This window comes from Ascidiella aspersa, chromosome 2 (assembly GCF_963924565.1).
Source record: "Ascidiella aspersa chromosome 2, kaAscAspe10.2, whole genome shotgun sequence".
Lineage (NCBI taxonomy): Eukaryota > Metazoa > Chordata > Ascidiacea > Phlebobranchia > Ascidiidae > Ascidiella > Ascidiella aspersa.
The window spans coordinates 34,877,768-34,892,761 of record NC_139448.1 but is presented as its reverse complement, the minus strand read 5'-3'; the positions used below and the strand labels follow the sequence as shown (position 1 = coordinate 34,892,761).

The following is a 14,994-nucleotide window of genomic DNA, read 5'->3' as shown; positions in this document are numbered from 1 at the left end:
ATGAATAAATACAGCACAAAAACACTTGGTTTGTACAATTTCAATCGTAACCGACTACTTGCCTGTAACGTTTGATGTTAACACGACACTTAAATTTAAGTAGCAAATACTTCGGTGTAGTTTTTAAGATTTTTAAATAATGTATGGCCTTGATTGCTAGCTTTGCTAGACAATTCTGCTGTTAGTGATCAGGAATTAAGGCCGACATTTAAAGCAAACTTTAGTGGGTTTGTGGGAACGTACATCTTTACGCTTTTTCATTGAGCGTAGTTTCCCAAAGCATTGCGTAAGTCTGACACCGAATGTCATCGGAAACATTCTACAACTCGTTACCGGATTTAACTACACATTTCGTTACAACTTAGTTTAGGTTTGCGGCCACGCTGCGCTACCAGGCTAGTCTTAAGTTATCACAGCTAGTTAAAAACATTTAGTTGTCATCAAGCAAAACAGGATTTTATATGGAAGGCCAGTTAGTTCAGAAGTCGAGTTCTGGTCCACCTAGTAAATAAGGAAAGTCAAAATTAAGGATGTACCAGCTTTTTTTACTTTTCTAGCAGAAAGGAAAGTTGCAACACTGTCAGACAAGTAATATTTTAACGATATATAATTTAGACTCCGTGTACAAAATGTTTCAAATGTCTACTCTACTACATGAAATAGTATAAAAATATATTGGGATCAAAAATGGCGAAATAATGGCCAGTTTAGATTTTACCTTTTAAAAGTACATTTTGGTTCATGGCTACGAAAAGAGATAGAACTCCAAGGACATGTGCAAAGCGCTTTTCAGGAAAGGGCAAAAGGTACACAAAGCGAGCAAACAAGATTCCAATACCATCTTCTGTCGTCTTTGAGCAAACAGTCCCACTCACCTGACACACCGCCGGCCATTTTCGCTCCGAGGAATGTAAATACGTGGAAAGGCTGGGATTGGCCAGAAGCGCCGACAACGCCTCCGAAAATAGAAACACGCGAACCGGCTTGCGGTTTTTGAAAGCGAGGCCTAATATTGAATGTAGGGCAAAGCGCATTTTTACTTTGCATTTTTGCGCTGCTGTGAAACATCGATTTTTTTAATTTTGGTCATAACTATATTACTTTTAGCCATACATTAAATGTAGTATCTGCGTTTTTAACATATGTTCTGTTTGTCGATTTAAATATGCGATGGAGTGTTATATAACTATTTTTGTTTAAAATTCAAATTTTATTCATCGATTTATTGATTGCAATGGGATACGTCATGTACGAAATGTTATTTAAGACATGTTTTATTGTTAGCAGTTTATTACACATGTTTATTTTTTGTAATAAACTGGAGAGAGTTAGGTGCTCAGAAAGTTTGCATTTATTGATAGGTTGTATTTTTATGCTGGTAAGTGCATTAGCAAGAACATCATATTGCAGAAACTCAGAAATCTTTAAAAGACGCACTTTTTGCGTTAGAATGCGCTTATAAACTTAGTAAACAGTAAACTATTGGTTGGTGAAATCAGATAATTGAGAACGTTTTGCTTTAAGTTTACACATATTGTGATATGTGTGGTACTAATATTATTTTCGGTTTTGTAGGAATCCTCCAACCTTTTTAGAAATTTTTGTAGATTTTAAAGCAACAATATGGCCACCTCTTCATCAAGGTAAGTTGGAATGAACCCTTTTATGTTATTTTTTCGTACTGGAGACTTTCAACATGGAGAAATTACTAATATATTGAACTAGATGCTACTTGTCCTTTATTTGATTTGTCAAAACTAAGAATTTTATAACAAAAAATAAACTGATTTCTTAACGCTTAGGCAAATAATGGCTTTAATACTAACATAAAAACATCGCCTTACATATCTCAAATTTACTCATGTTATGTATATATTTGACTTTTTATTTGTCATAAATAAGACTTTATTTTACCCATAAGATTGGCTATCGGTTTCAGAATCTATCATGAAGTATATATTGCAAATTCCTCTTGTTTCCTTTTGAAGATATATGTATACTCCCATGCATGCTATCACATTAAACTTCAGGATTAAAAAAATATATTTATTATATGAAGTTTGTTTTTGTTTCAGTGGTTATGAAACAAGAAAAGTTGAAGAGTCAGCGGCGTTCCTGAAAAGTCGAATGCCCAACAATCCAAAAATCGGAATTATTTGCGGTTCTGGTTTGAGTGGTATCGGCGAAATCGTCAACAACAAAACCGTCATCACTTACAAAGAGATTCCATCATTTGTTGAATCCACTGGTAAGTCCTATAAAACATTTAAAAAAGGAAGAGGCTATTTACATGGACACCAAAGCATTTTTGAAATATAACTACAATAACCAAACATACCCAAACGAACCAGGAAAAAGCCAATAGGCACTTTCTAAAGCTATTTACCAAGCATTTTAAATTGATTAAGGGCTAAATCATCAAAATAATGCAAAATTGACAAATCAAATTTAATATTTACCACAATATATGCATTTCCAAAGTTGTACTCTGATATATATGTACAAACAAAAAATATCACTTTGTATACACTTTAAACTATGGATTCAGGTTGAAGTTTGTCTTTTGTGTCCCATTTGTCAATATTTGATTAACACGGGCTTTACTACATTGTAAATAGGAACATTCAAGACAAGTCCAATACCACTGTTTGTAAATGTGTCCTTTATTCTAAAAATAACTGGTGTGAGATTTGGTGATTTTGATTTTTTTAATTTACAGCTCCTTTTTTTAGACATTTGATGTAAAGATTAACAATGCCACCTTATGATTTGTTGCTTGTTGTGAATACTATTTGCGAGCTAGGTCTGTCCCAAAGTTAGTAAATGCTTTCCTGTAAGTAACCTCACCAACTTGCAAACATAACCAAATATTTAGAACAGTGGTTGCCAACTGCACCCTGCGTTGTCATGTCTAATGCTCAAGAGTACCGAGATATATTTTTGAATCCTTACCGATCTGATTTTTTCTATAATTTGTCATCCTTTACAACTCGTTGTGTACAATTTGAGTAGAATTATATATTCCTACCTTGTATAGAATTGATGTGTGTTGTTCCAGTTTCATTTCTTGTGACATATTAGTGATTTATATACTTCACTAATAAAAAAGTGCAATTTATTTATTATTTTTGAGGGGCAAGCCATTAAAGTTCGGGAACCACTGATTTAGCATATGTGACTTCCAGGCTTAATTCATGCAATTTTTTTTTTTGCTACATTACCACACCAATTTGCGTACGTAAACAAAAGTTATGTGACCCCCCTTGTTACTAATGCTAATGTGTTTTATTTAGTTCCAGGACACAAGGGCCAGATGGTGTTCGGTCAGATCAGTGGCAAAGATGTTCTCTGTATGCAAGGACGCTTCCATCCATATGAAGGCTACGAAGCATGGGTGGTAAGTTTTCTATGATGAAATATTTTGTTTGATAATAATGAATGTTAGAACCTAATAGTTTGAGTAAATCAACATCATATTGATAAAAACGTTTCAATGCGCTTGTTTATTTTGAAATGCCTTTATCAAGATAATGTTGATTTACTTGACCTTTTTGGCTTTAGCAACATATGCACAGTGTACCTAAATATTTTGTTGCTCTCCTAGCTGATTTCTTTAATACAAAATGAACTGTATACACCAGTGGTTCTCAACCGCCGGTCCGCGTCAACTTTCCTGCCGGTCCGCCAAATATATTACAATTTTATATCTCAGTTGCAAAATGCAAGATGTTGAAGGCTTGTCTACCAAATTTATGACCTCGCCAGTTCCGTAATTTGCAGCATTGTGACGTAACATAGAGTTAATGCTGCAAGAGTTGTGCCCAACTGTTTAAAAGTAGGCTTCAGCTCGTTTAAATCTTAAACTTTTGACCAGTTGTATGTAAAAGCTAAGGAGACTTTAAGTTGCATACTTTTGTCGTAATTACATTTTGGGTTGATTTTTAATTTTTTTGAAGGTCCACCGTCGCAAAATTGGTTTTGAAATTTTACTGGTCCGTAAGCTGAAAAGGTTGAGAACCACTGGTACACACCATGTAAACTGCCTGTAATTAAAAAAAATGTTTTTAAAAATTGAAAGAACTGATCAGACTTGTAAATTAGAAAAATTAACAACCAGGACCAAACAATAGAGTATCTAAAATTATTTCGATTGTTTAATGTATTATCTACTTAAAACATTAAAAAATATTTAAATTTATGTATTATTGTGTTTAGTTCATTGCATAAAGTAATATCTTCTATTGAAACCTTAGAAAAAAATATTTCTTTATGGATTGAGCTGCCAACAACTTATTAAGGAAATTTATTTGTGACCAGATTTATTTTATGCTTTTGATTCTTTTTTCCAGGCATATTTTTATTATATTTGTTCCTACCAGGTCGGATTTCCAATCAGAGTCATGAAGCTGCTTGGAATCGAGATGTTGTTCATCACAAACGCGGCCGGTGGAATCAACGACTCGTACAACGTTGGTGATTTCATGAGGATCAAAGACCACATCAGCTTTCCAGGGTTAGGGGGATATACCCCACTGCGCGGACCCAATGACCCAAAGTAAGTAAGCTCAAATTAAGCTTCAAAGTACACATTACTTAATGCTTGCATTCAGTCAGTGTTTCGTAATGTGGTCTTTGGCTTATGATCGCAACTCAAAATTGGTTCGCTGTTTGATTTGGTTTATTCCCTGACTACATTAGTTTTATATGGTTGGATTTGTTAAAATTGGTTGTGAGCAAGATTTTTTCAATTCTTCAAAAATCACGGCAGCAATACGAAGTCGTGGCTCATATCCTCAATTATCTTTATATCGGTTTGTACTAAGGCAGGGGTTCTTAAACTTTTTTCACCGCGGACCCCTAAAATTATTTTTTGCTTCACATGGACCCCTGTAGGCAAGAAATTATTAAAAATGATCTCATAAATTGACGTCACAATCAAATAGCCTGTCAGAAATATGCTGATGATTTAAGTAAAAAGGAGTCTAACATTCAGTGGTAAAACAGTTCATTTTTAATTAAACTCTTTTTTTAATTTGATTACTTTTCAAACGGATTACTTTACACTAATATTTCAATTTGGCATTCATGGACCCCCTGAAATTAGTTCACGGACCCCCAAGGGGTCCATGGACCCCAGTTTAAGAACCCCTGTACTAAGGTCTTATGTTTTGTTCGCTAACAAACGTTCAGTGAAGATAGTTGGGTTTGCCAAAGCTTCGTTGCTATACTTTCACTTAGTATTTGGGTAACCACGAAAAAAGGTTGAGGAACACTGCCTTAGGTCATATCCGTGACATTAACGATGGCCTGATTAATTAACTAATTGTCAAGTAAGGTTAACTGCAGTAAAGCAGAACATTAAAGTCTGGGGTTTTCGGATATATCCAAACGGTGCAAAGAAGCATTTAAATTAAAAAGGTTTTTATTCTGATATTCTCACCTTTCATGCACCCTTTACTAACCTTCAATGTACCTTGGGGTTGACAGTACCCTTGTTTAAAAACTTTTGAGCAAGCATGAAGATGGTATGAAACTTTTTATATGTCAATAAATACAATGGTAGACATTAAACATCCTATTTGCAGTTGTGTTCAACAAAACATCCTATTTGCAATTGTGTTCAACAAAACATCCTATTTGCAATTGTGTTCGACAAAACATCCTATTTTGGATAAGTTTTATTTGGAGATAAAACTTGTAAGACGATAATAATTTATACAAAGCAAGTTCATAAAAGCCTCAATTCACTTACCAATAAATTTAATTATTGTAGATATTATTCAGACAAAAAATAGTTCATCCAAAATTTTTTGTGACTGCCCAACATATTAATTATTCAGTATTTCCAAGTGTATTACTAAAACAGTGAAGAGAGTAACAATGCATAATATTTGCATGTTTTTCTTTTTGCAATTCGGATTCCTGCGTTGTTTTATTAGTTAATGATTTCACTGAAATCTAGAGTAAGCTGCTAAAAGATATTTGCAATATAAAATTTCTTTATAAATTTGAAATGATAAAATGTATGGATACATAAGGGGTTAACAGAGTTTAAAAGAAAATTAATCAGACTTAAACCATAAATCTAATTGATTTTTCTGTAATGCCAGTCCTATCAGGAAGTAAAAATCAATCCGTCAGGATTAAATCCCAATTCGGAAACAGTACATGGCTGTCTGGCACACCAGATTTACCACACTTTACAATTCATGTTTTGCCATATGCCAGGCCAGTGCCATTTTTCAGGTCAATATTGTTTTTGTTCACAAAATTTTTCTAATAATATTTAGAAAGAATGTCTGGGAAAACGAATCACAGAATATTGCTATTGTGATGTTCTCGACATCTTTTACAGAGTGGATCACTTATCAACTCTATTTACATTGCAGTTCCAAGTTTTTTTAAATCGTTTTTATCTCGCGGCACATATTTTTAGTGGAAACTATCCATACCAGTGATCAAAAAAAGGTTTTGCGGCAAAACAATTAACCAAACAACTCAAACAAATGCAATTTAATCTAAAAATGAAACTGTCGCTTTTGTGCTACAATGCATCTATAATGCCAAAATTTGTGATAAAATATTTTATGCTAACCACATAAAATAAATAAACCGTCTATTCAAACAAATGGTAGCTTGTATTTTCTTCAACCAAATTTGAAATATAGCAGTCAAAAGTGTGTGTCCTACCTAAAAAGAGTTAAGTTAAGAAGCACTGTCTTTGGAGAGGATTTTCTCGGAAAATCAATATGTTGTATTCCATGAAAGAATAAAACTGAAAAGCTAATAATCAATACAAATTCTATATAGTATATCTCACACAAGGGTAACACGCGTGTTTATAACAACTGGCACAGGAAAACAATTGTGTTTATGACTTAAATGTGAAGCTATTAAAATTCGTAAATTCATTCCATTCCAAATAGAAAATATATATAAGTAGAAAATATTGTTTTCTTAAAATTCAAGGTAAATAAACCATTGTTTACGTAAAATATGTGGTAAATAAACCACTTAAGATTAATGTATGTCGTTAGCCTTAAAGAAATAAGTCAAGAAGAGTCTTTTAAAAAACAGTCACTGAAGTGCACATAAGTCAGGTAAATGACTTAAGTCATTAGTTACACTACACCATTGTCGATTTCTGCAAATAAAAAGAAAAATTGAACAAAATCTGAAATATGTTTCTTTCACACGAAAGCGTTGGCATGCCAATATACCGTGTTTAATTTATCAAACCGGTTTAACTGCAAGCTTATAATGGATCGACAACAGATTAAGTTTTGCCAATAAGCATACAGTGCATCCATTGTACAAGAAAGCTATCTCATATCGGGCGCCTGAACTAATTTTACCACAAGTAATGATAGACGACAAGCCATAATTGTGTAATGCACTGATGAGTTTCACGGCAAAATACCGCTAATGTGTAGTTTGGTAAATATCTTAATTCGATAAAAAGGTGCTTTCGGCCTTTTTAAAGCAATACGTTTATTTAAATGCCTACGCGTTGCCAAAAAATGTCAATTCAACAACCAAGTCAGGAACTTTAAATGTGTGATGTGGTCTTATTCATTACTTGAATTTTCCGGCAACAATTACTCGTTAATTGCAAATTCAAGCATTGTGTGTGATCTGCCTGGTGATACGAATCCAGTGTTGTCTGTCATTAACATGGCTATTTAATAAGTTTCGCGATAACAATTGGCGAGTGGGGTTGCCAAAAACATCACGGCAAAAAAATCCTATATCTTAATTTGGTGTCGGATCGGCACCGATACCAGCCTAGTATCGGCGAGTACCGCTGGTACTACTTGGTATCGGGTATCGGCTCCGATCCATATTGTAAGCACCGTAAATCTTTTAAGTATTAAAATTAGAGATTACCGATATATCGATTTACCCATAATATCAGTCGGAATTCTGCTCCTACCGATAATCCAATATAGGTAAATTTTGTCCGATAGATTTTCCAAAATTTTACTATAAAAATATCATACAGCTTTTCCTTAAAAACAAGAAACTTTGTAAATATTTAAAACTTAGAATTTATCCCTTTTCTATTTTCATAAAAATCGCTTTAAAAAAAATATAAAAAATCGGTTATCGAAATCGGTCCAAAAATGTAACATCGGTCGATTTTTAGTTAAAATCTCACTAACAACCGTTTTTCTGTTCAGATTTGGTCCCCGTTTCCCTCCAATGAACGGCGCATACGACAAGGAGTTGGGCGATTTACTTAAGGATTGTGCCAAGGAGCTTGATTTACAACACTTAATGCGTGACGGAGTCTACTGCAACGTGTCTGGACCTTCGTACGAAACCATCGCTGAACTGAGGCTGCTGCGTATGCTAGGGGGAGACGCTGTCGGTAGGTTTTTGACAAATGCGCGTTAAAAATGGTTGTTATGGGACCTTATTTTTTTTTAGATCAGCCGTCAACAGTTATATTTTTTTTTCGAATTCCTTTTTTTTCACATGGCTTAATTTTTTACGAGGAAAGAATGCGCAACTGTTCATACTTTCGTCAATACGTAGTGTATAAACTATACCCTTCTCAAAAAACAACATTTTGTTATTATAATACAAACTTTTGTTAAAAAGTTATTTCAAGCTCTGTAATTTTGTAAGCTTCATTTTGGTTAGATTTAGACAATTGACTTTTTATGGTTTTAACCCAAATTACTTCGTGTATATTTAACTGTATGGTGAAGAATTACACTGCCTTCTCTGTCAATAAGCAGAAAATTCACAACTGTACAAATTTAAAATTTAAACATGCTGGTGGTCGATTTGAATTAGATATTTGCGCTTTTCGAGGGGAAAAGACGCAACCTCAAATGTTTTAGATTAGCGGGCAGCAATTTTTTTCGTACTTTGATTTTTTACACGTGGCTTAATTTGTGGATTAAACCACCGCTGATCTAAGCTTGTGGTTTTCGACTAAAAATGCGCATAACTACAGAGCTTCAAAAATCACCCTTATTTTTACCTTGCGGTATAAAAGTTATGTCAAGGTCTTGTAAGCTTCAAGTTGGTCGGATTTTTTTGGCATTTTTTAGGAAAATATTGCAACGCGACCACAAGCTTAGATCAGCGGTGGGCAATTTTCGTACCCTTTTAATTTTTTTCCACATGGCTTAATTTTTGTACAAGCCAAAAAAGTGAACTCATGTTCATACTTTAATCCAGTACTTGTCAATGCAAAACACGTGCCACGCGAGAGACTTTTCACGCCCTACTTATTGACTAATGGGAAACCCTTACTTCACATTTTACCTTTGGTTCGTCAAAAAAAATAAACTGGCTGCTATAAAATCGAGCCCGGAATACTGGAATACTTGGCTGGCCCGAAGCAACAACATTAAATATGGTCACCATTCGATAAACGTTTTAGCCAAATAAACTTTGAAATTTGAAATCTGTCACCAAGCGGTAAAGGCAGCAATGTAGAGTATGTAGACAACCACGATCAAGATTAAAGTGGTCTTATCGGCACCACCACACTTGAACTATGTAGTACGCTCGCAAGTCTATATGCATTGACAACCGCAGCCAAGGCAAGAATGTTCGCCACTTATATAAAAAAAAAAAACAGAATCAATATAACGGACACGCGGTTTCGATGGTAAATATTCGAAATGCAATAAATGCCTTGCATCAGCATATTTCAACTTGAATTATAGAAGTGAAAAGGTACATATGATAGAGAATTAAATAGGTTAAATCTGCTTTTCATTTTTTTTTGTAAAAACGCAATATTATCCGTATTAGCCTAGGAATGTCCGATACCGATATTTTGAACAAAGTTCGATACCAAATGACGTCATTTCTATGGCCAAGTAACCAAAATAGACAAAGTCTGACATTAAAAGGTATATTTTTAGCGTTAATTTACGATTTGTTGAGAAATTTGGCTTTCAGAATAAAAACCCTGCATTTTATCGCAAATAGTGGCCGAGATTATCATGTTAATTTTTTAAATTAACCAAAGTCCCAGTCAAGTCATTTCCAAAATAGCCAAAGTCCCAGTCAAGTCATTTCCAAAATAGCCAAAGTCCCAGTCAAGTCATTTCCAAAATAACTTAAATTCCTGTCAAGTCATTTTCAGTTTTGCTTAACTTAAATAAGCCCAAACTGACTTAATTTAAACCGCGCTTTCTTCGACAGGCATGAGTACAGCCCAGGAAGTAGTGACGGCTCGCCACGCAGGTCTGAGGGTGGTCGCCTGTTCTCTCATCACTAACAAGTGCATCATGGAGTACGACACACAAGAGACAGTCTGCCACGAGGAAGTGCTTGAGGTCGGCAAGCAAAGAGCCAAGGCCATGGAACGACTGGTCGCCAAGTTTTTAGAGAAAGTCCAAATTTAGGGGTTTACTTTTGGGTTGGGTGGGTTTTATTCTTGTATGTCCCCTTTTTTATTGTCTTGTTTTGATAGTGAGATTTTTAGGGATATAAAATCCGCAGGATAAGGGTAGAATGTTGTATTTTTATCTTCCATTTAAAACAAAATTAGTGCATATATGAATGTTAAACCCCTTTCGCAATTTTCAGGCCTTTATTTTGTCTCCTGTGAATTTTCAGGATTTTCATTTGGCTGTGGCGTTTTATCCAGAAAAATCATATTGTTTGTTTTGAAACTTTCAGAAGGTGTTTCCAGTGATTTTAAGGTATTTTCATAGAATGAAATGGTCTCAAATTTCTCTGATTGTCTTTCAAAATCATTTTTACTTATTTTTAGCATACTTAAATATTAAGGGTCTAAGTGTACTCGGCAGTCACCAAACCGAAACTTTCAATTATATGTTTCCACCTTTTTTTTTATCTTGATATACACTGAAGTAACCTGCAACGCTTTGCTTATACCTACCTGATTTTGCATGGCTTTGCTGGGCTCACGAATAAGGCCAAGAGCTCAAAATTTTCATTATCTGCACATCGCCAAAGCAGTATTTTGTTGCTACATAAATCATTTTGTTTTCCGACAAGAAATTGTTTATAAGAGCTTTGAAAAGCGTGCTGTAGGGCCACCTTTGTGCTAATGATTTTTTAAAGACGTTTTTATGCTGTATTTGGTATTTGCTCACGATTCCTTTCCACAAACCTCACGCATTGTAATTGTACGACCTTGTTTCTCAACCGCGAACATAAGTTGTGTCGTAGTTTGGGTGGCCGAGTGAAGTAGTTTTAGAGATTGAAAGATTTCTCCTATCCTTGAAGAATGGCGAGAGAAATACAAAGACATGGCTATTTAATTTGAACTAATCATTGCTCTCTCGTTTGTTCCCCTTTCATAAAGTTAGTAAATAGAATTAACTCGCCAAGTTCCTCGGTATATTAACGCTTACTTTAAGGTCGCCTTGAAATATGGTTGAGAAACACTGTTTTACCGACAAGCAATCAAAATGTGTCGCCCTACTTTAAACGCACTCACGAAGTACACAAATATTTGTCAAGCAATATCCTGTTAATTTAACATACAATCAAACACTATATATACAATTTGTTGCATCTGAAATACGTGTCGAAAGTTCCATTTTGCGTGCTTAACTGGTTTTAATGAAATGTTGGTGGATTATACGGAATTATTTAGTCATTTTTGTGCTATCGTTTCATTTCTGGCGTAGCGCTTTTTCGCCAATAGCCAAATAAAAGCTCGCGATAGGTGAACGACGATTTTCGAAGTTTCAGCATTTTTAAAGCCACTCAGTTATATGGAGGGGCTGTAAGTTATCCAGCTGTCAAACTAGTCTGCTTTTTCTCAGATTTTTTCACTATCCGACACAAATAAATATATTACAACACAATTTTGCTACAAATTTTCTTCATGAAGATGACGTACGGTTAAAATGTTTTCGAATGCAAGTCGAAACTAAATTTTAGTAAAAGTTCTAGATCCTTTGAACGGGTCACTACTAAGCCTTACTAAGGATTGTGTCACTTCTGACTTTTAGTTTTGGCCAAGACAGGGCGTTATGAATTACGTCCGTTACAACCTGTTCTTGTCAAGTACTTCGCACTGTATTTTGCTTGAACTTGTCCAATCAGCAAAGTGTGGTTTCCGATAAAATGGAGACAACAACATCCTGTTTCCCCCTTGTGTTTGCAGCCTAAACAGTATGATCTTTCTGCTGTAAAATTGCCAAAGAGTTGCAAATGAAACATTCGTTCTTAAACAGCATGAAAATGGCAAACCATTACATTTAAAACGAACATTTTTTCGAAACAACACCTTTAAGCAGGCTGAGTTAAAAAACGCAAGCTGAAGTGCTGGCTTTGTACACAAAGTGGGGTATCGAAATTTGATATAAGGCAAACGTTTTTACCACACAAAACACCTTGAAACTTAAAACTTTTTGTAACGCGGCCCCTAGAAATTATTTTGGCTTGTGTGGCTCAGGATGGACATAAATTTTTTCAGGGATAACATCATTATTCAAGTGGACTTAAAAAACCTTCTGTTTCCGGTAATACTTATGCACAAATATTAAAGTTAAATTGAGCCTAAATAAACTAAAGGAGATGACAAAGCGTTTGTTTATTAATCTATTTTCTTTAAAAAAATTGTTACTTTAAATTATGCACTGGGATTCAAATGAGCATTCATGGACCCCCAAAACAAGTCCACGAACCCCCAAGAGGTCCATGGGCCCATTTTACCCTTGCCTTAAAAGGTACTTCTTAGAGTTGCCTAATTCCAACACAAATGACTGTTTAAACGACGTAAAGTTTATTTTATTTGGCAGTTTTTCGAACCTCTACCACGAAACGTCACCGAACAGAAAACCACATATAGCACAAACACGGAAAACATAAATAGCATCGCTTGACTAATTACAAGGGCCAAGGCTAGAACTTTGGATAAAATAAAATAAAAAAAATGAAGTTTTCGCCTTTATTTTTAATTTGATTTCGAATCAGGGCTTCATGTGTTTAACCCCACACTCAGGCTCTACCACAAAGTATACCTTTCTAACCAAGGCCCCATCAACATGAAAAAGTTACGCGTATTTGACACGGAGTTAAAACAATTTTCGCCATTGCACTGAAACTGAAAGCATTCTGCATTGCACGCGGCACAGCTTGAAGACCTGTAGGATTAGTAGCGCGTAGAAGTGAGGGTTGTTAATTATATTAGACACCAAGTAACAGCTGTACATCTATACATAGGGTTCGTGTCAAAAATAAACTCCATAATATGACAAAACGCTGAAAAAGAAATACAGAAAGCCGGCGATATAAGGCGATATCTTACAAAAGCTTCAAAGTTTAAAATAACAGATTTTTATAACTACTTTTTTAAAAGTAGTATTTTATAAGGGTTTAATGTAGAATTGATGCATACCGTTATCACCTTTTATTTGGCCATTTATAGTTATAAATTTTGGAACAACTGTAAAATTCAAAGATTTTAGTGCTTCTTGAAATTACAGTCAAGAAATTACATTTCGTTTACAGCAGTAGCATTATACTATTCGGAAACTGTAAGCTAACAATCGCACAATTAACAAAAAAAAAACACGTAACCAAACACGGCGACAAATATGTGCAAAGGCTTGTCAGACAACAATCAACTGTAATGGAAAAAAATGTAAGCTTATGGACCACGGCAATTGCACACATTCATTCTTGACCATTTTTTCAACCGCTCGCAAAAAAAGGCGCGTCAAAGTAATGACGAAATCGTACCTTCTACATTTCTACAAAATGAATCTAAATACATATTAACCATGTACCAAGTAACTACCGAACAGCCTAAAAATTTCTATCAAAAGTTGACGTGCAAAGTAGGAAATAAAGACACAGCAAAACGCGAATAAAACAGGAGGCTTCTAAGTTAAATTAAACAACTCTAAAATGAGATAAAACAGGCACCCTACGACCTGAAAAAAATTAATAATAATGGCGTATATTTTGTGGCGTTGACAAATTATCACAAAAGTACCTGAAAACTAAATTGTGTAACGCGTAAATGAACAGTCTTTAGAGCAGTGATTCCCAAACTGTGTGCCGCGAAACTTTTTGTAATTTTGGGAAATATTTGAAGGCATTTCTATTACCAATAGGCACACACGCAAGCATTTCAGACTTAAAGACGCACTATCCATTACAAATTAATAATATTGAGACACTTACAGATAGTTTGTTATGTGTTTAAGGGCGATTGTAAAATTACCATAATGTTGTTCTGTAAAAAGTGTTTTTATTTAGTGTGGCATAAGCTAAAAAGTTTGAGAAGCACTGCTTTAGACGGTAAATGATTGGCATTAAGCGAGTTTGGGGAATTTATATGCGAAACAAAGACGGGCTTAAAAGTTAGGGGTGGGGCATTAAACCGTTACCACGGTCGATTATAGCGTTACAGGAGAAGAATATACTTTTATAATGGCACTTGGTGTATGGTGAGTTGTATGCACAGACTTTTTAAAGTGCCTTTTAAAAGTAAACGCAGATTTTAATATACTACGGACGTGTATAATATCGGATCGGGGCCGATACCCGGTACCAAGCCGTAGTATCGTTACTCGTCCGATACTAGGGTTGTATCGGTAATTTTTGCATTTCAGCAATGTTTTGCAATCTAACGGTCGGTTTCGATCTTGTACAGAAATTGATTTAGGAAATATTACGTTAAAAATCGAAGATAAATAAGCCTCTCAACGCAAAAGCAAATTTCAATGTTATACCCTAAAATTTGTTGCCATTTTACTTTTTAATCTGATCAATTTTGCTTATTTGGCCATAGTAATGACGTCATTTGGCAACGGATTAAGCGGTTATATTTTCATCCGAAAAATATCGGGTATCGTTATCGGAATAGAATAAAAAAAGGTGTTGTACTTCTCTAGTGACAACTATTTCACACAGGGGTTATGATATAACTTTTACATTGGCACTGACGGTTTAGTACGTGGTATACAGACTTTTAAATTGCCTTACAACACTTATACAAGACACAACCCTAAATGGTCGCATTAAAAACGTTCAAAC

The 14,994-nt window shown here is 34.7% G+C and overlaps 1 protein-coding gene across 1 annotated transcript; it reads left to right on the top strand.

Moving 5' to 3' along the window:
- Positions 1-1,573: 1,573 nt before the first annotated feature.
- Positions 1,574-11,596, top strand: LOC146165477 (purine nucleoside phosphorylase-like). The gene is made up of 6 exons (XM_083381600.1): positions 1,574-1,643; positions 2,076-2,248; positions 3,294-3,397; positions 4,380-4,555; positions 8,181-8,371; positions 10,171-11,596. The coding sequence occupies exons 1-6, from the start codon at positions 1,624-1,626 to the stop codon at positions 10,371-10,373; spliced, it is 867 nt and encodes a 288-aa protein (XP_083237726.1). The 5' UTR covers positions 1,574-1,623; the 3' UTR covers positions 10,374-11,596.
- The last annotated feature ends 3,398 nt before the right edge of the window (positions 11,597-14,994 follow it).

Coding starts and splice junctions, on each gene's coding strand:
- LOC146165477 (XM_083381600.1), top strand. CDS start 1,624: ATGGCCACCTCTTCATCAAG. Junction 1,644..2,075: donor ATGGCCACCTCTTCATCAAG/GTAAGTTGGAAT, acceptor TTTTTGTTTCAG/TGGTTATGAAACAAGAAAAG. Junction 2,249..3,293: donor ATCATTTGTTGAATCCACTG/GTAAGTCCTATA, acceptor TGTTTTATTTAG/TTCCAGGACACAAGGGCCAG.